The sequence below is a fragment of the Tenrec ecaudatus genome, chromosome 8, assembly GCF_050624435.1.
Source record: "Tenrec ecaudatus isolate mTenEca1 chromosome 8, mTenEca1.hap1, whole genome shotgun sequence".
NCBI lineage: Eukaryota > Metazoa > Chordata > Mammalia > Afrosoricida > Tenrecidae > Tenrec > Tenrec ecaudatus.
In genome coordinates, this window is record NC_134537.1 from 41,025,415 (window position 1) to 41,048,729 (window position 23,315).

A 23,315-nucleotide genomic window follows, 5' to 3' on the forward strand; every position below is an offset into this window, starting at 1 on the left:
GCTTCCTCCCCCCAACTACCATGATCCGAATTCTACCTTGCAGGGCTGGATAGGACAGAGGCTGTACACTGGTACATATGAGGGCTGGAGGTACAGGGAATCCAGGGTGGATGATACCTTCAGGACCAAGAGTGTGAGGGATGATGCTGGGAGAGTGGAGGGTGAGTGGGTTGGAAAGGGGGAACTGATTACAAGGATCCACATGTGACCTCTTCCCTGGGAGAGGGACAGCAGAGAAGGGGGGGAGGGGAGACTCCGGATAGGGCAAGATATGACAAAATAACGATGTATAAATTACCAAGGGCACATGAGGGACCGGGGAGAGGAGAGGGAGGGGAAAAAAAAAGAGGACCTGATGCAAAGGTCTTAAGTGGAGAGCAGATGCTTTGAGCATGATTGGGGCAGGGAATGTATGGATGTGCTTTATACAATTGATGTATGTATATGTATGGATTGTGATAAGAGTTGTATGAGTCCCTAATAAAATGTAAAAAAAGGAAAGAGGAGAAAAAAATGATTAGGGCAAAGACTGTACAGATGTGCTTTATACAATTGATGTATGTATATGTATGGACTGTGTTAAGAGTTGTATGAGCCCCTAATAAATTGTTTTAAAAAAAGATAGATGGAGAAGTAAGTCTTCCCATACAAGGAAAAACTCAAAGAATACATTAGAAGAAACCCAGCCCTACAAAAGATTCTTGCCCACCCAGTATGGGCAGAAGAACACCACTCACGAGGCATAAATAAGAGACCACCGCACAGAACAACCTCAACCATAGGACAAAAAAAGAGAAAACAGACCTCAAGATAGCATTGACAAATATAGAAAGACTCAAAAGGCTGCTGAGGTAAGCTTTAAAAAAAAAAAAGGCAAAGGGGGAATAGGGAAAAAGCTATGGTATACAAATATTCCTGGGGTGAGGACCAGGTAATATGGCAGGGACCAGACCAAATACATGTTAGACAACTAAAAAGGAGGTGGGGAAAGAAAATAATAATAATAAAAAAGAAAATGGTAGCGGGGGCATAGGGCACTAACCCATCCAAGGGGAGGGTATTGTTTGTGTCTCCACAGGGAAAGAGGGACCAGACTTCAACCCAATGCTCCAAGATGTGAATGCAACATGCCAGCATGGAGTAGGGAACTAGTGGAGAGGTCTGGGGGGCCAGCCCCAACCCCAACTACTAAGGGGATATCTGCTCCTCCCCTCAGAATAATTTATTTCAAAGGACGGCATTGAATCTACAGCTCTGGAAAAGTGACATATCTGATTGGAGCACACGGGAGCAGATGAAGGGGGAAGACGAGAGAGTGGAGCACATCATGGCCTACCAGGCCAGGAGGTCGATGTTCCCAATTAAAGCAGCCAGTCCACAGAAAGGACCAAATGGCTGACCCCACTATGAGACATGACATCCCTCAATGACCCATAGCCCTACAGGCAACAGCACCGGAGACACAGTGAGGGAATTGCACCCAATCGGATTCCGCCACACCGAGGCAAAACATTAAGGGAGTGCAAGGAAACACCAAGAGAATGGAGCGGCAAGGTCCCCAGGGAATGCTGATGGTGGACTTTGGAGCCAGGGCGTGGTGCCCCAACACACTGGACTAGAAAACCCTCCTAAAGGCCAACAAACAATCCTTGAGCTAACTACAAGCTTTTCTTTCTTGTTTTGTTTTTGTCATTGGTTTGTTGTATATTGTTTCTTGGTTTTTCTTTCTTGTTTTTGTGCATATTATCTCCGCAGGTCTGTCTAAATAAGATAGGCTGGATGAGCAATTAGAGGAGAAAACAACGGGACCGACAGTTCCATGGGGACACGGGAGACGGGGAGGTGGGGGGAAAGGTAGTGGTGTTAAAAAACCCAGGGACAAGGGAACAACAAGCAATCCAAATCGGTGGTGAGGAGGGGATGGGAGGTCTGATTGGACATGATCAAGGGTAATGTAACAAAGAGGAATTGCTGATATCCTGGTGGGGACTGAGCATGATAGTGGGACAGGAGGGAAGTCAAAGGAAATAGAGGAAAGAGCTGGGAGGCAGAGGGCATTTATAGAGGTCTAGATAAAGACATGTACATATGCAAATATATTTATATATGAGGATGGGGAAATAGATCTATGTGCATATATTTATAAGGTTAGTATTACGGTATCAGAGGGCCATTGCACCTCCACTCAAGTACTCCCTCAATGCCAAAATACTTTCTTCTATTAAATTGGCATTCTATGACCTCACCTTCTTGACACAACCCCTGAAGACAAAGTGAGCGAACAACTAAATGCGGTGAAGAAAGCTGATGGTACCCGACTATCAAAAGAGATAACGTCTGGGATCTTAAAGGCTTGAAGGTAAACAAGTGGCTATCTGGCTCAGAAGCAATAGAGCCCACATGGAAGAAACACACCAGCCTGTGTGACCACGAGGTGCTGAAGGGATCAGTTATCAGGCATCAAAGAACAAAAAAGTCATATCATTTTGTGCTCATCTCCCTGATATAATCGCTGAAGACAAATGGGTACATAAGCAAATGTGGTGAAGAAAGCTGATGGTGCCCGGCTATCAAATGATAGAGCATCTGGGGTCTTAAAGGCTTGAAGGTAAATAAGTGGCCATCTAGCTCAGAAGCAACAAAGCCCACATGGAGGAAGCACACCAGCCTGTGTGATCACAAGGTGTCAAGTGATCAGGTATCAGGCATCATCAGAACAAAAAATCTTACCATAATGAATGAGGTTGGGAGCGCGGAGAGGAGACCCAAAGTCCATTTGTAGGTCACTGGACATTCCCTTACAGAAGGGTCATGGAGAGGAGACGAGACAGTCAGGGTGCGATGTAGCAACGATGAAAAATACAACTTTTCCTCTAGTTCCTAAATGCTTCCTCCCCCACCCCCACCCCACTGTCATGCTCAGAATCCTACCTTGTATGCCTGACTACACCAGAGGAAGTATACTGGTACAGATGGGAACTGGAAACACAGGGAAGCCAGGATGGACGATCCCCTCAAGACCAGTGGTGTGAGTTGCGATACTGGGAGGGGAAACAAACGTTTTAGGTCCTTTCCAAGACCTCTTCTCACCTTCCTCACAGCCAGGCTTCTGGCAGCAGCCGTGTTAAAAAAGCTTTACAGCGGCCAGGAAGTTTTGATGAGCAATGCCTGAAAAGTATTTTTGTAGAAGCAATTTAGAGATGTCACTGGGAGTCTAAAATGAGGGAGCACTTCCACGTACTTGAGTTCCGTTTTAATTTCTTCTGAAAACCTTCATGTGGAAGCTCGATGATTCGGGCCAGCAGGTGCGGGCAAACTGGAGGGCTCCGAGCGCCCCTGTCCCCGCCCACCGCCACCAGTCCCCGCCCACCCTCCCCTGTCCCCGCCCACCTCCCCCAGTCCCCGCCCATCCTAGGTTCGGGCCGCGCACGCGCACGCCGCGCCGCGCCGCCGGCTGAGGAGCCAGTCGGCTGGGGAAATGGCGGCCGCAGGCTTGGTGGCGGTGGCCGCGGCCGCCGAGTACGCCGGCCCGGGCGCATCCGGAGGGAATTTCTCCGGCGTTCACTGCGGCCCGGGCTCCGGAGCAGGCCCTGGTCCTGGCCCGGGCTCGTGGAGCCGTTCCCTCGATCGAGCCCTGGAAGAGGCGGCGGTCACAGGGATGTTGAGCCTGAGCGGCCGGAAACTGAGGGAGTTTCCCCGCGGAGCGGCCAACCACGACCTGACGGACACCACCCGAGCCGGTGAGCGGGGCCGCGCATCCCTGCGGGCGGGACCGGGGCCCTGCGGGAGGTCTCCCGGCCGCGGCGGGGGGCGGGGGGCTGGGGGGCAGTTGCAGCCGCCGAGCCCGACGGGTCTGCTTGGGACCAAGTAGCGGGCGGAGCCCGCGGCCCCATCCACCCAGCCCCGGGCCTGCGGGCCAAGCCGCGGCGGAAAGGGACCGCGGGACCGATGGGGACCGATGGGTGTCCCGTCCCGCTGCCCCGGCCCTCGACTGCTGCCTCTCGCGCGGCAGACACTGCCCGCCCCGCCCTGCGGGGCTTGCGATGCCAAACTGATTTTCTAAGATATGGGACTAACAGATTGCGGAGAGCCGAGACCCCGAGTCGCAGCGATCGCAGAAGGGAGGGGTTTTGTTGTTTTGAAGAGGTGGGGTTTTTTGGGGTTGGTGTTGCTTTTTCAAACGTGAACCAGTACGTTGTAAACTTGCCTTTCTCCGCCTTAAATATACTTGTAAAGTAAGTAGAGCTCGCCATCAGACGCCCATGGCCCTTGATTTCGTAAATAGTAACCTCTTCAGCTCCTCTTGGATTGCTTACCGGGTCAATATTCGCTTTACCCTTGTAATCCTTTCCTTCGTGTTATTCTGTGTTCCCCCTCCCTCCCCCCTTTTTTTCTTTTCTCTATTGAACACAGGAAGGAGACTAAGGATTTAAATGTTTGAGTTTCTTACATGTAGGGAATAATGTCTGGTGACTGAGGTGTTCAGCATTGTATTTTAATCTTGAGTTTAAAATAGAGCTTCCCTGGAGAATGCATTAAAAACTAAGTCTGTTCAAGATTTTACAGAAACTGAAGGAAGGGACAATCGCTTATACAATTTTAATAGTCTGATATAAATATTTGACTTTAATATGATGCTTTAGCTACCCCCAATATGTAATATTGTGTATCTTGCATTCAGTTTTTCTGTATATTAAAAACTTAGACGTCGTATCTTTTCTGTGTTTCATGCATTTATTAGAGATTACATTCTTATGGTTTATGCACTGTTAGGGAAATAACCCTACTGTTAAACCAATTCAAGTCTTTCTAAAGAGAAACTTTTGGTCCAGTGTAAAAAGATTTTAAATATTTCGGTATTTCATCTCTTTTTGGACACTTGTGTGTGACCATTCTTTTTAGTGAATAATATTAAAATTAAACTTTGTCAAATGTAGAACCAAAAGGAGCAGCCACTTGTTTTTTTTTTCATGTGTTCTCACAAGCAGCATCTAAAATTGCCATTCCTACCCACAGTTTCCTGATTCCATTCAGGAGCTGGGCAACAGGCATAGTGTTTGCATGTTGGTGTCAGTCATTTCAGAATTGCTACATTAAGCCTGAAGCTAAAAAGAACAAGTTGATTACAGGAGTTTATCTAGCTGATTATGCTTTTATCTTACCAGCCTTTAGGAAGTGTTTTATTAACTAAGAAAACCCAGATGTGTTTATGTAGCATAATAAATCGTTCCAATGATATTTTCTCTGTGGATTGAATTTTTAAGTATATTATTATTTCATGTTCATTTTATTTAGTAATTTTATGTAAATTTTTGTTAGTTGACACTATCAGATCAAGAAATGAAACAAAAAATTGCATGATTTTTATAATTAATATTATTAGACTGTGTGTGTGTGGAAAGTTTACACAGCAAATTAGGTTCCTCTGTAACAGTTTTCTATAAGCATCTTGTTCCATGCCATTGGTTAGTTTTTCAGTGTGGCAGCATTCTCCTTATTTGTATTCCGCTTATTCTGTTGAGCTAGCTCTTCTTCCCCTTCTTGCCTTCTCACTTTTGCTTTTGGGTAAATGTTGACCTTTTGGTCTGGTAAGGATCATTGTTTAAGGGAGCATGGTACTCACAGGTGATACTGCCTATTTGATAAGCCAGTATGCTTTTTGGCCTATGAGTGACTGCAGAGATGGCTTCAATTCCACATTGAAAAGTTATTTCAGGCGATAGTTTCAGGAATGCCTCTGAGTTATCAACCAGCAGTGGTTCTCAACCGTCTTAATGCCATGACCCTTTAATACAGTTCCTCATATTGTGGTGACCCCTAACCATAAAATTATTTTCGTTGCTACTTCATAACTGTCATTTTGCTACTGTTATGAATCGGGTGACCCCTGTGAAAGGGTCGTTTTCACACCCAAAGGGGTCGTGTCCCACAGGTTGAGAACTGCTGCTCTAGTTACTAAGTTCAGTAGGTCTGGCATTTTTTAGGAATTTAAGTTGTGCTCTACTTTTCTGTTGTCTTCTATCTAAATCTTTCTATTATGTCCTTGGTCAGAACTGTCAGTGGAGGTAGCTGGGCACCTGCTTGTCTTTCTGGTCTCTGGCTGGAAGAGGCTGTGGTGCAGGTGGACCATTAGTCCCATGGGTTAGTTTCTTTTTCGAGCTTTTGCTTTTCATTATCTTTTGCTCCATATGGGTAGAGACAAGTAGTTACAGGTCAGGCCCTGCTCCCAAACCTCCACAAAAACCAGTGTTGCCTTTGTGAACTGTTATGCCAATTGACCCTTGTCCTCCAAGACTGGATGTAACTGTGCCCCCTGTGTACTTTGTTATAGAACTGATAATATATATGGTACACATAAACATGTATCTATATACATGTGCCCAGAAATACCCATACACATGCATGTGCATTTACTTGCATACGCTCTATACATCCATACTTACCTGCGTGGTTCAGGGGCGTAGCTGGTGGGCAGCTAACTGCAAAGTCAACCATTCACACTCATCAGCCCCTCCAGCAGTGCAAGATGAGGTTGGCTGCTTGGGAAAGATTTGTAGTGTCAGAATCCGTATGGAGCAGTTCTCCTCTGTCCTGAAGGTGTTGTTCTGGATGGGAATCCACTCACTGGTAGCATGGAGTTTGGATTTTAGTTTTCTATCCACAAAGGGAGGGAGAAAGTGGTTATGCATTGAACTGCTAAGTGAAAGGGCAGCAGTTCAAAACCACCAGTTGCACCTCAGGAGAAAGTCTAGGCTTTCTACTCCTGTAAGAGTTAGTCTTGCAAACATCCAGGGCAGTTGTACCCTGTCCTGTAAGGTTAATATGAGTTCACATAACCACGCACACTTATTGGTTTTTACTGGTGTTACAAAATTGCATGTGCTGTAACATATATTGAAGATGCCTCTCCGGAGGAGAGATTTACAGTTTCAGAACCCCACAGGGGCTGATCTATGCTGCTTAGTCATCACTGGGAATCAACTTGATGGCAGTGAGTTTGGTTCTTGTTTTTTTTTGGATGGCATATAGAGATTGTTCCTTTTTTTGGGGGGGAGGTGTACTTTTCACATGTCTTTATAAAATGGTCACATTGAGCCAACTTTACCTACATTTGGCCTGGCTTTTTTTATCATCAAAAATAACAAGTGCCTGTTCTCTAGAGAGTGATTCCCTGCTAACCATCAAAGAACCTTGCGTCTTGTTTTTATATCTATTTGTGGCTTTTTATAATAGTGGAGCTGCACAATATTTGTCTTTTTGTGACTTATTTCACTCAGTGTAATATCCTCTAGCTTTATCCATGTTATGTTTCTCAGATTTCTCATTCCTTTTTGTGGAGATGCCCCAGTTGATTTATTCATTCATGTGTTGATGGGCGTTCAGGATGTTTCAGTCATTTTGCTATTATGAATAGTGTACATATACTGTTCTTATTACAACTCTTAAGACTCTAAAATATTATGCTTAGGATCATAAGATTTTTTTTTGACTTTTTAAGAAAGAATTGACTTGTTGTCCATAGTGGATATGTTGTTGAATCCTACCAGCAGTATAGAAGAGTTCCAATCTCACGACAACCTTGCCAGTCTTTGTTGTTTTCTGTTTGTTTGTTTTTTCAATCGTTGTCATTTGTTACAGAAGTGAGAGGGGGTTTCCTTGTACTTTCCCTTTGCTTCTTTCTCCTGGCTAAGGAAGGAGCCTGGGCGTGCTGTGGGGTAGGCTTTGAGTTGCTACCTGCAGGGTTTGGTGAGTCAGACATTCTAGCTCAGGGTCCTCAAACTTTTTAAACATGGGGGGCGGGGCAGCTCACTGTCCCTCATACCCGTTGGAGGGCCGACTATAGTTTTAAAAAACCCAAAAAAACTATGAACAAATTCCTATGCACACTGCGCTTATCTTATTTTGAAGTAAAAAACAAAATGGGCAAAACCACCTGGCAGGCCGGATAAATGTCCTTGGCGGGCCGCATGTGGCCTGGGGGTCGCAGTTTGAGGACCCTTGTTCTAGCTGCTCTGCAGGAGGAGGATGACACTGATCCTGTGCAGAAGCCCTATTTAGATCACAGTTAAATAGAAGGCAGTGGGTTTTGTTTGGCATGACTAAGGGTTGTGGGCATCTTTTCATGGTTTTCTTAGCCACCTGAATGCCTTCTTTGGTGAAGTGCCCATTCATGTTCTTTGCTCCTTTTGATTAGATTATTCGTCGCTTTATTGTTGAGTTGTTGGAATTTTCTATGTATTTTAGACATTAGACACTTAATGAGTGTTTTTGTCAAAACATTTTCCCAGTCTGTAGGTTCTCTTTATCCTCTTGAAGTCTTTAGATGAGCAGAGGTCTTTAATTCTTTGAAAGTTTAAAGTAATCTAATTTTTCTGTTTTTTGTGCAATTTTAGTTATATTTGATAGGCTATTTATGCCGAAGACTCGGTTTCCAAGTTTTGACCCTGTGTTATCTTTTCTAGGGACTTTACTATTTTAACTTTAACTCTCAGGTCTTTGATAGTTGTCTTTGGGTAAGTCTTTTCCATCCCTGGTTACATTTATTCCTGGGTATTTTATCTTGTTGGAGGCTGTTGTTAGTGGCATTGTTTTTTTGGTTTTTTTTTTATGTTCAATTTTTTAAATTTATTTTTATTTATTTACATTTTATTAGGGGCTCATACAACTCTTATCACAATCCATACATAAACATATACATACATCAATTGTATAAAGCACATCCGTACATGCTTTGCCCTAATCATTTTCTTTCTTTATTATTTTTTTTAATCTTTTTATTGGGGCTCATAAGGCTCTTATCACAATCTGTACATACATCACATGAGCAAAGCACCCTTATACATTCGTTGCACTCGTCACTCTCATAATTCACCTTCCACTTGGGTTCCTGGAATCAGCTCGTTTTCCCTTTTTTTCCCCCATCCCCCTCTCTCCCCGATCCCACCCCTGGTCCCTTGATAGTTTATAAATAATTATTATATCTTATCTTACACTCCCCGGCGTCTCCCCTCACCCACCTCCCCCTTGACAATCTCCCAGAGAGGAGGTTACACATAGATCTCCGAGATCGGTTCTCCCTTTCTACATGCTCTTCCCTCCTGGTGTCGCCACTCCCACCGCTGGTGTTGAAGGGTTCGTCTGTCCTAGATTCCCTGTGCCTCCAGATCCCCACTGCACCGCTGTACATCCTCTGGTACAACCAGGTCCGCAAGGCAAGGTAGGATTGGGGTCATGATGGTTGGGAGGGGAGGAAGCGTTCAGGAACTAGAGGAAGGTTTTGAGTTTCATTGTTGTTACACTGAACCCTGTGTGGCCCATCTCCTCCTCACTACCCCTCTGGAAGGGGTGTTCAGCTCTCTACAGGTGGGCATTGGGTCCCCATCATGCACTCCCCCTCTTTCACGGTGACGTGATTCTCACCACCACCCCATCTTTGATGTTGGAGACCTGGTCTCCTCTGTCCTTCATGGTCACCTATGTTGGTGTGCTGCTTCCGTGTGGGCTCGGTTGCTTCTGGGCTAGATGGCCGCTTGTTTGCTTTCAAGCCTTTAAGTCCCCAGACGCTATATCTCTCAGTAGCCGGGCACCATCCGCCTTCTTCACCACACTTGCTTATGCACACTTTCGTCTTCAGCCATTATGTGAGGAAGGTGATCACACAATGATTGTTTTTGTTCTTTTGTATCTGCTACATGGTCCATTCAACACCTTGTGTTCGCTTAGGCCGTGTGCTTCTTCTCTGTGGGCTTTGTTGCTTCTGAGCTAGATGGCTGCTTATTTGCCTTCAAGCCTTTAAGACCCCAGACGCTATATCATTTTTTGATAGCCGGGCACCATCAGCTTTCTTCACCACATTTGCTTACACACACGGCTGTCTTCAGTGATCATGTCGGGAAGATGGGTATCCTGCAATGGCTGCTTAGCAGGGCGAGGTGCTATTGTATTGGGGGATTATGCATGAGGAGGCCCAGTGTCCATCTGCTACCCTACTACTGAACCTATAAATATATGCATATAAATCTATTGCCCCCATAAACATAAATATATTTACATATGTACATGTCTGTATTTAGGGTTCTCTGTATGCACTTTGTCTCCTACTCCTTTCCTCTATTTCCTTTCGCTTTCCTCCCGACCCATTACCATGTTTAGCCTTCATTCTGGATTCAGTAGTTCCTCTCAGTTACCTTGCTCTTGGTCACTCCCTACCAGTCCTCCCCTCCCCTCCCTCTGGTTTTGAACCACTTGCTGTTCCCTTGTCCCTCTGTAGGGCGACACCTCCTCCCTTCCCCTACCTCCCACGCTCTCATGTCCCTCCAGGACCGTTGGTCCTGTTGTTTTCTTCTCTCATTATTTGTCCAGCCTATCTTGTCTAGGTGGACTGTTTTATTTTTTAATTACCTTTTCTTTTTTCCTGTTTGTGAGCATCTCTTCATGTGCTTTTTAGCCACCTGAAGATGTTCTTTGATCAAGTGTTTGAACCCAGCAGATCTTGTATCCTGTCACTTTGCTGAATCTTTCTATGTGTATCTTTCTAGTGGAATCTCTAGAATTTTCTGTGTAGAAGTTCATGTCATCTGCAAATAAGGATAGTTTTTTTACCTTTCCAATTTTTAAAAAATCATTGTATTGGGGGCTCGTACAGCTCATCACAATCCATCCATCCATCCATTGTGTCAAGCACATTTGTACATATGTTGCCATCATCATTCTCAAAACATTTGCTTTCTACTGGAGCCTTTGGTATCAGCTCCTCATTCCCCCCTCCCTGTTCTCCCCTCCCCCATGAACCCTTGATAATTTATAAATTATTATTATTTTGTCATATCTTACACCATCTGACATCTCCCTTCCCCACTTCTCCGCTGTCCATCCCCCAGGGAGGAGGTTATATGTAGATCCTTGTAATCTGTACCCCCTTCTCCCTCACCTTTCCTTTCCAATTTGGGCACTTTTTTTTTCTTTGCCTTCTTGCTCTAGCTAGGTATTGCAGCACAATGTTGAATAAGATCGATGAATTTTGTTTTGTGTCCGTTCTCAAAGGGAATACCCTGTCGTTCTCCACTGAGAATAATGTTGATTGTTAGTTTTCATATATGATGGGCCTTCAAAAAGTGCATGGAAAAATGGAATGAGAAGATAATGGCATGTTTTCATGAACATTTTGAAGTCCCCTTGTATGCTCTTACTTATGCTGAAGAATTTCTCATCTGCTCCTGTTTTGCTGAGAATTGTTATCAGGAAAGGGTGATGGGTTGTTTCTCGGGTCTTTTTTGCATTGGCTGAGATGATCCTATGGCTCTTTTATTTACATGGTGAATTACATCCATTTACTTCTTAATGTTTGCATCCTTGGTATGAATTGCACTTGATTACAATGTATTCTTTTTTGGAAGTGCTGAGTTATGCTGGTATCGTAGAATGAATTAGGAAGCATTTCTTCCTATTTCTGTGTGCTGTAATAATTTGAGTAGAATTGGTGCCAACTTTTCTCTGAATGTTTGATTGAATTGTACAGTGAAGCTGGGCCTGGGCTTTTTTTTAATCGCAGGAAGTCTTATTTTTTTTTTCTTTTTAAGATTTCTCCAATGTCTTTTTTTATCATGAGTCTGTTCAAATTCTGCTTCTGTTTGTGCTAATTTAGAATAGGAAGTATGATTCTAGAAATTTGCATATTTTATCATGGGTTTTTGAACTCATTGGAGTACAATTTGTCACAATCTGTTACATAAGAAATTTTAAATGTCAGTTGTTTTTGTTATCCTGCTGCCAATCTCATTTCTTGTTTTAGTTCTTTGCATCTTTTTTTTCCTTTTGTCAATTTGGCCAGTAGTTTGCCAGTTTTATTGATCCTGCTACAGAAACCGCCTTTGGTTTGTTGATTCTCGCCATTGCCTTGCAGTCCCAGCTCACTTATCTCTGCTCTGGAGACTGGTCTTTTGCTGCTCCTTCTCTATTGTTTGAGTCGTGGGCTGAGTTTCTGACTTTTACCGTCCTTTTTTAATGTGTGTGTACATTTATTGGTATAATTTCTCTTGAGAATACTGCTTTTCCTGTGGCCCAACAGTTTTGGTGTGCTGTGTTTTCATTCTTATTTGAGTGGAGGCGTTTAAAATTTTTTTATTTTTAATTTCTTCTATTACCCAACAGTTTTTAAGGAAGGTGTTATTCCGTTTTCATATACTTATTTTTTTTCTCTTATTCTTTGTTTTCTATTATTATGATCCAAAGAAGATGCTTTGTATTGTTTGATGCTTTTGAATTTATTGAGGTTTGTTTTGTGGCCTAAATTTCTGGGCCCTTGTAAAGAATAATCCTTGCGCAGTGGGAAGAATGTGTACTGTGCTGAAGTTGGGGGAGTGTTCTGTATCTGTCCATGAAGTCAAGTGACTTAGAGCAGTATTTCTCAAAGGAGGTGATGCTAGAGTCCCCTGAAGGGCGCTGAAGTGATTGAGCAGGGCCTACAAAAGCAGATAACTACATTCATTCTAGCTTAGATTAGAGGCTATTGTATAAATGTTTTTAATTGCTGGTGGTTGGGGAGCTGAGTAACATTTTTTTTTCTCTCCTGAAAAGGGAACTTTGGGTCAAAATAAGTTTGGGAACCCATAATGTAGATCTTCTGTATCTTAACAGTTTCTTTCTAGTTGTTCTGTCCATCGTTCAGAGTGGTGTGTTACAGTCACTGTCTATTGCTCTTTTCAGTTCTGTTAGAGTTGGGAGCATGTCTTTGGGTGAGTACATCCTTGTTAAGGTTAAATCCTCTTGGCTGATTGACCTTTGATCATTATTTAATATCCAAGGGAAGATTTTTTTTGCCCTTTTGTTTTGCTTACTTGCTTGAACTATCCAGTTTCTGCATATGATTTGTTAGTATCTGCTGTCTGAACTGTGAAGATGTTAATTTATCTAAGACCAGATAGCCTGCAGGAATTGTTTGGATGTGGGATGTGCTTTTCAGGTGAGTGGCTACAGATGAGGGCACTAGGATTTCCTTTGTCAGTTGGCAGAGGTGTAGCTGGTGGCCGTGACTGGTGAGGTATTCTGCCCAGTCTCCTGCATTGTGGGTGCCAGGAGTATTTTTGCTGGTTACAGGATTGGAGGCTGTTTGTGAGCACCCCTGATTGTATGGATGATTGAGGCTAGAGGACATAATCACCAGTCCCTTGATGGGTGGCATGGGAACTCACTACACCAATTATTGACCAGGCACGCAGCACAGATAGATGAGAGCAAGCAAGTAATGTGAGCCTGGATGAGCGAGTCCCACAGTGTGAGCTTATGCGAAGGATCCCCCAGTGGGCGTGGCTCTGTGGGAATGGTCTGTGATGTAAGCTTCCAGTAACAGGTTCAATGGTGTGGGTGCATGTGCACTGTGGGAGGACTGAGGGTGGGGTTGGGGCTGTTCTCCGGCCTGGCCATAAGAGGATGAGGAGTGAGGAGAAGGGGCACTTGGAGCACCAGTATCTGGTAAGGGAGCCAGAGCAGCCCCAGCAAGTGCAGCTAGGATTAGAACCTAACTCCCACCAAGCTCGAGGGAGGAAAGTTGAGTGTGATATCTCCAGCTGCTTCTTGGAGGATTCTCCATTTTGTCAACTCCACCAACAACATCCCAAGTAATCCGGAACTACTACTGCTACTGTTTTCTGGTGCCCTCCCTGCTCTGTCCTTTTTTTATCTTCTCTTCCTACATTTTCCTTCTAAGTTGCAGCAGATGCTCAGCCCAGCTCACCTGACTTTACCCTGGGTTTGTCTGCTCAGTATCTCTGTCTCCTGCTGAGGATTCCATGAAGTTGTCTTCCTGGACCCTTCACCCAGCCAACGCTGTTTGTTTTGTCTCAGGATGGCCATGCTGCTCCAGGCCAGCTGGCAGGGCCTGTCAATACGGCCAGTAAATATCCTCGTTCACTGCTTTCATTCACACTCATTATTCATCCTCCCATTTGCTGCTCTGGGTGTCCAGATTGTCATCGGTATCAGTTTCGCTTGGTTCCTCTGTTCTTTGCTGCAGGCAGGTGGCGAGGTCTGTGTGGTTAAGGCACCATCTCGGAGCGTCTCCTGTCTTCATGCTTAATATGGAGAAATACCACTTTTAAAAAATCATTTTATTGGGGGCTCTTACAGCTCTTAGCACCATCCATACATCCATCCATTATGTCAAGCACATTTGTTGTACATTTGTTGCCATCATTTTCAAAACATTTTCTTTCTTGGTATCAGCTCATCTCTCCCCCCCCCCCTTACTTTTTGAGTGTAAGAAATCTTTGGCAGATCTTGGCAATTAATATGAAAATAAGTGATTATCATAGATAGATTAGTGCTGGTAACATTTTTGCAAGTTGACTATTGTTACTTAGGTGGTGTAAAATACATTGCCTTATTATAGCAACCTATGGATTAAATATTTACAGTTAATCCTCATTTTCAGTTAGGAATCACTCGGAGAGAGTCCTACCGCTAATAGTAGTGGCAGAATTTCAGCCCAGGTCCATCTGGCTCTTTTCTCCCCACTGTGTTTTGCATTCTCTTTATGTTCAGGTAGATATTACTATAACTGTTTATTTTATAAATAACTAAACCCAAGATTTAGAGGCTTGGAAATTAGCTTAAAGGTGTGTCAGTAAAGGACAGAGGAGTGGATATCAGCCAAGAGTTGAGCTAACTCTAAAACCCATGGTCTTCCTTTTATACCAAATGCTTTTCTGAATTCAGGACCAAATTTGGTACTTAAAATGCTTTGCTTAGACCCTGTATAAACTTTAAAGACAGGTAAAATTATTTAAATGCTACTATTTATGTCACAGTTGCCCCACAGACTTTTTCTATACTGTGTAGAACATACAGTCTGCGCTCCTTCGAGAGCTTGTTGTAGGAAAACACATCTCACCCATATAATTGGACGTGCTTAGACTTCAACAGGGCCACTGTCTTGAGGGTTTGTCTTCTTATTAGTTTAAAAAACCATTGCTGCCAAGGCAATTCCAAATCATAGAAACTATAGGACAGAGTAGAACTGCCCCTTAGGATTTCCAATGCTGTAATCTTTATGGGAGCAGGTCGTAAGAGTTGAACTGCCAGCCATTCAGTTAGTAGATGAGTGCCTTAACCACAACACCACAAAGAAGGGTTCCTTCTTTGAAAAGGTAGCTAGGGAAAATTAGAAAGTTATTTAGGGAAATGGGTAACTTGAACCAGGTTAACACACTGGGTTGCTAACTGAAATATGATAGGTTCAGGTTCACGCAGAGAGAAACACCTTAGAAGAAAGGTCAGGTGGTCCATGCGATAGGCTGGGTTGGCTGGAGAAACATATCCAGAGACACTCATATATGTGTAAGAGAGAGCTTTATATCAAGAAGTAATTACATTTCAAACAAACATCCCAACCTAGTCCAAATCAAATCTAGATATCCAGTATACAATCCATAAGTCCGCTAGTAGTCCATAAGCCCCTCTTCAGACTCACACAGCCACATGCAAAGATATAAAATGCAGGAGGATCACTGGCCAGTGGGTGAAAAGTCTTGTGGATCCAATGACGGTGGACACATCGCCAGGGGTCTGGCAAGCCTCCAGCAGTCTCCATATGGCTTGCCAGCAGGAAGATGAAGCAGAGAAAAAGGCTGGCCTTGGAGAGCCATTTATCTCTGTCGCCCTCCAATTAATCTACAACCTGATTGACAGGCTAAACTCTGCCTACATGTTTGTATGGGAGCCATGTTGGCACAAAACTAACTAGAGTCCTCTTCTAAAGTCAGCAGTAGGGTTTTCATTGGCTGTGATCTTTTGGAAGTAGATCTCAGGCCTTTCTTCTGAGACACCTCTGGGTGATATTGAACCAGCAACCTTTTGGTTAGAAGCCTGAACATAACCATTTGCATCAAGAGTTTATGCTACCCTTAGATGTTTAAATTCCATGAACCAGCACATTCTGGTTTGCCTAAGTAGAATTTTTTGATACAAAAATAGGAGTCCTGTTTAATACAGTGAGATTGCTTTTGGTGAGACCACTTTGGTCAGAATAAATGATTAGATTAGAGAATATAATAACTGCCTTTCACGTAAAAGGAAATTAGGTTGATGATGGGGCCTAGTGACAGGGAGACTAGTCAGAATTTACTCATTAACAAACATTTATTGACTATACGACTTAGACAAGAGTTGTTTACAAAGACCAAGATATGCTCTCGAACTCAAGGAGTCTAATTGGGAAATAAATAGGTGTAAAGATATTTTAATTGTTGAATAATAGCAAGATTTTATATAATCTGAGAAAAACAAAATGAAAAGATACTGCGTTCTGAACTGCAAGGTCAACAGTTTGAAACCACCAGACACTCCTTGGGAGAAAGATGAGGCTTTCTATTCACGTAAAGATTTATTCTCAAAAACTCAGTTCTCTGTCTTAATGTTACCGCGAGTCGGAATCAACCTGATGACAGTGAGTTTGGTTTGGGGGACAGTCTGGTTTGGTGACTTGGTAAAAATCCATAAGGGAATGGAAACTTGAAAAATAGAAATCATACTAGAAAATGAAGATAATGTACAACTGCTAATTGAATTGATTCAAATAAAAGCACAGGATGAAGATGACTGAGCAGTCGAACCTGTAAGACTAGAAAACTGTAATGCTACTGGTAATAACAGTAGCCAACATTTATTGAGCTCTTAGCAAATTCTAGGGTTCGGCCTAAGTGGTATATGTAAAACTTGAACATACAATAACTATATGAGTTGTATATATTATTTTGCTTTCATTTTACATATGAGAGCATTGAGACTCAAGAGATTAGATAATTTCATCTAGGTCACATAGCTATTAAATGGCAGAACTGGGATTCAAATGTAGAGACAACTGATCTTACCACTGGTATTTGTGATCACTGAGCTATATTGACAAGAAACTTGGATTAATACAGTTTCTTTGGTTTGCCTGCTACCTTTGGCATGCTGAAAGGACATCCAGTTAATCGAAAGAAATAGAAATCTGAAGCTTCCAAGTGAAGTTAGAGCTACCGTATAAATTTCAGCGTTATAGTGAATGTTTCTAAGCTTATTGAGGAAGACTGTGGAGAGTGGAAAGCTGTCACTGACAACCATAGGCGCACCGACATTTTAAAAGTCAGGCAGCTCAATCAGCTTAAGAGAAAAATCAAAGGTGGATAACAAGGCCTGTGATAAAATTCATAGAATCCTGACTTTGCAAGGCCCCATAGTAACCAGTTGTTACTTTGTGAGATGTCTTAGCGAGATTGGATGTTTAAGTGTACAATGAGGTGGTGCTGTTTTCACAGAAAGCAAATAGGGCTCATAGTTGAAGGTGTAAGATATTTCTTCTGAATGGAAGACAGGATACCAAGGATTCACTATTGGGAGAAAGCAAGCCTACAGTGGAGGGCAGGCCTAGGGGTCTGAGTCGCTTTTCCAAAGGAAGATAAGTAAGGTAAGGTCATGTGATGTGTTGAGCAGTCAGGGGGTTCAAGGCTATCAAGAAATGGATAATACTCTGCGAGGTAAAGAAGAATAAAAGTTGCTCAAATGCCTTTTAATTTTCCCAAGGAAATAGCATGTAACCTACAAATTAGGGTTTTGTTCGTCTTGGAAATATTCACTGGAATGCTAGGTCTGAAGTGGAAATGATTATTTTCTTATACTTGAATTATTTTTTTTACAAAATTTCTTAAATATGTGTATTTTTCTAGAACGGTGCTGCGTCAGGTGGTATCCATGAGTCATCTGCATGGGAGAGGTGCTGGGCTGCTAACGGCAGGCAGGGTTGGCCCTTCCGCTCCGCTCTGCCGTGGGAGAACGATGAGCCTATGACCATGAAGTAGAAGCAGTCTGTATAGTTTTGATGAGTCAGAATGGACTCAATGGGAGTAGTTTGGCTTTGGATTTAACTATATATAATTATTAAATTTATTATTAAAATCAATAATAAAACACTTGGTTCCTTGGTTTTATTGGCCATATTTAAAGTATCAGCAATCCCACAGGCTAGAGTAGATGAGGTGTTAACTTTGGTGAAGGGGAAGACCGCATTCCACAAGAACTCACTGCCATCGAGTCGATTCTGGCTCAGAGCGACCTTATAGGACAAGGTAGAACTGCCCCAGTGGGCTTCCGAGACTCTTAACTCTACGGGAGTAGAAAGCCCTATCTTTCTCCCTTGGAGCAGGCTTCAAACTGCTGACTGTGCTACTCCACCATAGGGAGAAGATAAATCAAGGGTGAGAGTATGGTAAACCATTGGGGTTTGAGAAGTAGTTTTAAGTTTAGTTACGTAGTTTAAGTTGTTGAATACAAAATTGATGACCTGAAATGTAAACCACCACCCAATTCACAATAAAAATTATTTAAAATAAATAAATGAAGTGCTATGTGGCTATTGTCTGTTAGATTAGACAGACAATACTCAGGTACAAAACCTTTCAAGTATCACAGAAATTGGGCAGTGATACAGATTCTCTGTTTAATTAAAAAGAATTTTTTTATCTTTGCTTTTCTGTAACATTTTTGTTTTCTTTGTTTTTATTCTGTTTGAGATTTGCACAGCTTCTTGTATCTGTAGATTAAAATTTTTTGTAATTATTTATTCAAACATTTTTAATCATTTTGTCTTTTGGAACGCCAATGATGCATACGTTAGATCTTTTGGTTACAGTCTACAGGTCTTTTTGCATTCTGGTCCATTTTTTCTTTCCATTTTTCTGCTTCAATTGAGGTATTTTGTATTGATATATCTTTGAGTTCATGTATCCTATCTTTTGTTAAATCATTCACTGAGGTAATATTTCTGTATCCTGTGGTTTACCTTTAATAATATTCTCTCCTAGTTTGTGAATTTCAATAGCAATCTAATTCTGAGGAAGGGCCTCCATAGGTGTATCAATTTTGTTAATCTTTCTCTGTACTTTCTTTAACATGTAAAGTTAATAGAGGTGTTTGTCTGATAACTCCAATAACTGGATCAATTCAGTCTACTTCTGAAAATTTATCGCAAAATGAGGAGCTGATACCGAGGTCTCAAGTAGAAAGAAAATGCTTTGAAAATGATGATGGCAACAAATGTACAAATGTGCTTGACACAATGTATATATGGGTTGTGATAAGCGATATAAAAGCCCCCAATAAAAGTATTGGGAAAAATGCTAAAAAAAAGAAAAGAAAAGAAAATTTATCTCTTAGAATGATATCTTTTACTTGCCTTTTCAGTTGCCTAGAAAGTTGTGGTTTTATGCTAGACATTGTAGGTGATAAACTGCTCTGGGGTGTGTTAGTTCCCTAAAACAATGCTAAATATTGATCTAGCAGGAAGTTAATAAGTGGTTTGTTACTTTGGTTCTAGTAAGATGTGGTTTTAGCTTTGAATAATGAATTAATGGTGTTGACATGGAAGCACACCAGCCTGTGAGATCACGAGATGTCAAAGGGATCAGGTATAAGGCATCATCAGAACAAAAAATTCTTACCATAGTGAAAGAAGGGGAAAGTGCAGAGTGGAGACTTCAAAGCCCATTTGTTGGTCACTGGAGATCCCCTTGCAGAGGGGTCTAGGGGAGGAGATGAGTCAGTCAAGGTGCGATATAGCACTGATGAAAAATACAACTTTCCTCTAGTTCCTAAATGCTTCCTCCCCCACCCTACCCCCACTACCATGATCCGAATTCCACCTTGCAAGTCTGGCTAGACCAGAGGATGTACACTGGTGCATATAGGAGCTGGAGGCACAGGGAATCCAGGGCAGATGATCCCTTCAGGACCAGGGGTGTGAGGGGTGATACTGGGAGGGTAGAGGGGGAGTGGGTTGGAAAGAGGGAACTGATTACAAGGATCTACATGTGACCTCCTCCCTGGGAGACGGACAACAGAAAAGGGGTGAAGGGAGACGTGGGACAGAGCAAGATATGACAAAATAATAATTTATAAATTATCAAGGACTCATGAGGGAGGGGGGAGCGGGGAGGGAGGGGAAAAAAAGAGGACCTGATGCCAAGGGCTTAAGTGGAGAGCAAATGTTTTGAAAATGTTGAGGGCAATAACTGTACAGATGTGTGTTGTACAATTGATGTATGTATGGATTGTGATTAAAAAAAAAGAAAGAATGGTGTTGAGGAAGCCTATTGAATAGACTAAGATCTTCCAGAAGAATAAACCAACCTATTTTGGAGGAAGAACAGGGGAGGAATTAATTCCTGAAGAAAGATATTATGCTTAATAAAGCAGAGGGTCAGTGAAAAAATTGGAAACCCCTCAATTAAGAACCTCTAGATCCTAGCTGTTTTATCTCTGTGCTCCCCCCATGTTTGGACTCTTATTTCCCTACAAGATGGTTTGAACATGTTCTTAAGAGAACAGCCTGGAGTGAATGTGCAGTTGATCTCACATGCTTCCTTCTGTCATGACTGGACCGTGCTGGTTCCTTTTTGCTCTCCAAGCATCGTCTGTAAACCCATGGACCCATGGTACCTGGCTTACCATGGGGTTCTCTATTCCGATCACAGCTCCAGTCTTGGAACCCCACAGGGGGCTTGCTAGGATTCAGCATCGAGTCAATGGCAGTGAATTTTTTTGTCCTCCCATTAGGTTTTTTTTCCCTTGACCATTTTACTGTATTTCTTCATATTTTCTGTATAGTACTTTCTAGGAAATTATGTTAACGACATTATATTTATGTTAAGAAATACTTAGCTATTATAAAAAGTTTTTCATAAAAAGCTATAGCCACTCTCTCCCTAGTGTCTGTTAATAGATTCTTGTGCATTCTTAGGGAATCCTGGTGGCAGAGTTGATAAAGCCTTGGGCTGCTAACTGCACTTCAGCCCACCAGTCACTCCACAGGGATACGGTAAAGCTGTCTGTCTATCCCTGTAAAGATTTTCCAGAAACTCTTAAGGCACAGCCCTGCTCTGTCCTATAGGGCTGCTCTGAGTCCAGATTGAATGAATGGTAGTGGTGTGCATGCTTGCTGCATAATATAGTATATTTTCCTTTTTTAACTCTTCTGCAACTTGCTCCTTTGAATTAATTTCTGCTTTGGACTTCATTTTATGTCAGTATATATACACATCATCTCTCTTGTTAATTCTCTATGACATTCTATTGTATAGATGCTTAGATGATGGATAGTTAGATTTTTTTACCAGCAATTCTCTATTATAGTGATGCAATAAATTTCTTTTTACATGGGTATGCATTTTTCCAAGCATGCGCAGGTATAATTTTTGGTGACTTTAGTCAAAAGATAATGTGCATTCGGAATTCTTTTAGATACCGCATCATTCTTCCAGAAGGATGCACTACTTTAAACTCCTACCTGAATGTGTTAGAGGAGTGTTTCTGTTGTGTTTCTATAGTGACAGTGGTACAGATAGTGATCTCTGGTGGGCAGGCATTCACAAAAAAGCCCAAGTTCAAAGGGCAGATGAACAGCAGGAAATAGGCATATTTCTAAACATACTTTATATATATATATATATATATATACATACACACACATATAAAGCATATATGTATACACACACACACACACCTAGCAGTACCAATGGACACTGAGAAATTCTGGGGATATGTACTTTTGAATAAAAGTAAAGTCATTGGGACTTGAGCTGTTGTGGTTTCAGTTACACTTTTTCCCCCCTGTTTTGTTGATACTTACTATCTAATGTCATGGTTATTCTTTTGCATTGTTAATCTGTGCTTTTTTTCCTAGGTACTGTTACATAGTATTTTCTTTTGAAAATTAGGACAATGAGTTCAGAGTCTAGTCTGTGGATCAGCAACATGATACCATGTAGGAGTTTATGAATAATGCAGAATTTCAAGACCCCAATCTCAGATCTCCTGAATCAGAATCTGCATTTCTATAATAATCACAAGTGATTTTTAGAAATGTTACAGTTTAAGAAACACTATTGCATAGTTAATCAGTTAATTGAAGTTACTTTTTTTTTTTAGAAGTTACTTTTTTTTTAAAAAGAGGGTTTCCAAGTAAACTAAGTTATATAAATCATATAACTAGTTGGCCAACTAGTCATTCTAACCAAATTGATGTGTACTGACCAAATTGATTACTCTCACCACTAGTCTATTAGGAAAGGAAAGGGGCCCATTTTAGGGGCACAGCAGACAAAGCAGAAAATAAAAGCACTAGTGTTCTCCATCCCAGGAGAGGATATGCTCCGGGTCTGGCCATATCATGGTTACATGTATATCCCCGACTTGTGGCATGGCAAGTCTTTTTGGACTGTGCCCTGGCTCAGCTGGGCCCCTGCCAAAGTTATGCTGCTAAAAAAGAAAAAAGCCTTAGTGTGGCATCCTAATAAGGGCAGTAAGGAGCCACTGAATAGCAATCTCAGCCTGTGTCTGGGCCTCAATCTTCTCGTGGTATTTTGCTTGCATTCCTGTCATGAGGATTGGTGTTTTTTTACCCCCCCCCCCCCAATCTAGACCTACCTTCTCTTTAGTGTGTTTGTTTCTAAAACCTACTTTTAGAAACCTAATTATCACTGGATCAGCTACATCTCTCTCTCTCTCTCTCTCTCTCTATATATATATATATATATATATATTATATTTTTATGAAGACTTTGTTTAGTAACACTAGAAACTAAACATTCTGTGGTTAGGTTAGCACCGATAGTAGTAGGTTTGTTATTGTTACTGTTTTATAGTACTTGCAATTTGTAAACACTTGCTTATGTTCCATCATAAGAAATGACAAACACAACAATTTATAAACATTATGACTTTCAAATATCCACACCTCTTTTTTATAACAGAAAGGGGAATTTTTCATACTAGGTGTTGATTTCTTTACAGCACCCTTCATGTTATCTTTTCTCTATAGGATCCTTATGAACTTAGTATCTCTTAGAGATATAAGATGTTGCACAAGTAGTTATAACTGTTGTGTTTCATACTAGCATTAGCATGTTACTGCCTAAATCCTTTATGTGAGAAAGCGGTGGTGAGTGTTGTTCCCATCTCAGCCTGGCCACTGTGAGTTTGAAAATAGCATTTTAAGAATAAATTATTTTCTGAGTTGGTCTAGTCCCAACCCCTTCTCCCCTCTTCCTCCAGATGTAGCATTTATTATATGTAAGGAGCCTTTACTTCTGTTCAAGGTCCCTGAGTAGCTCAAAATGAATCCTGGTGGGTTATGCATTGGGCTGCTAACCCCAAGATGAGCAGTTCAAACTCCCTAGTTGCTTTCTGCTCCTGTAAAGATTTATAGCCTCTGAAACCCAAAGGGGTCATTTTAGCCTGTCCTGTAGGGTTCAATTTCTCTTACATCCTTTGCACATAAGAGAGAC

General features: G+C 42.0%; 1 protein-coding gene across 6 annotated transcripts in view; it reads left to right on the forward strand.

Moving 5' to 3' along the window:
- The first annotated feature begins 3,438 nt into the window (after positions 1-3,438).
- Positions 3,439-23,315, forward strand: part of LRCH3 (leucine rich repeats and calponin homology domain containing 3) — a 102,120-nt gene continuing 82,243 nt past the window's right edge. For 3 of the 6 annotated variants that reach the window (XM_075556287.1, XM_075556289.1, XM_075556292.1), the window contains exon 1: positions 3,439-3,740. In XM_075556287.1, the coding sequence (XP_075412402.1) occupies positions 3,479-3,740 (262 nt within the window). In that variant the 5' untranslated portion in view covers positions 3,439-3,478. The remainder of the gene's footprint in view (positions 3,741-23,315) is intronic. The other 3 variants (XM_075556288.1, XM_075556290.1, XM_075556291.1) reach the window with 1 other exon arrangement.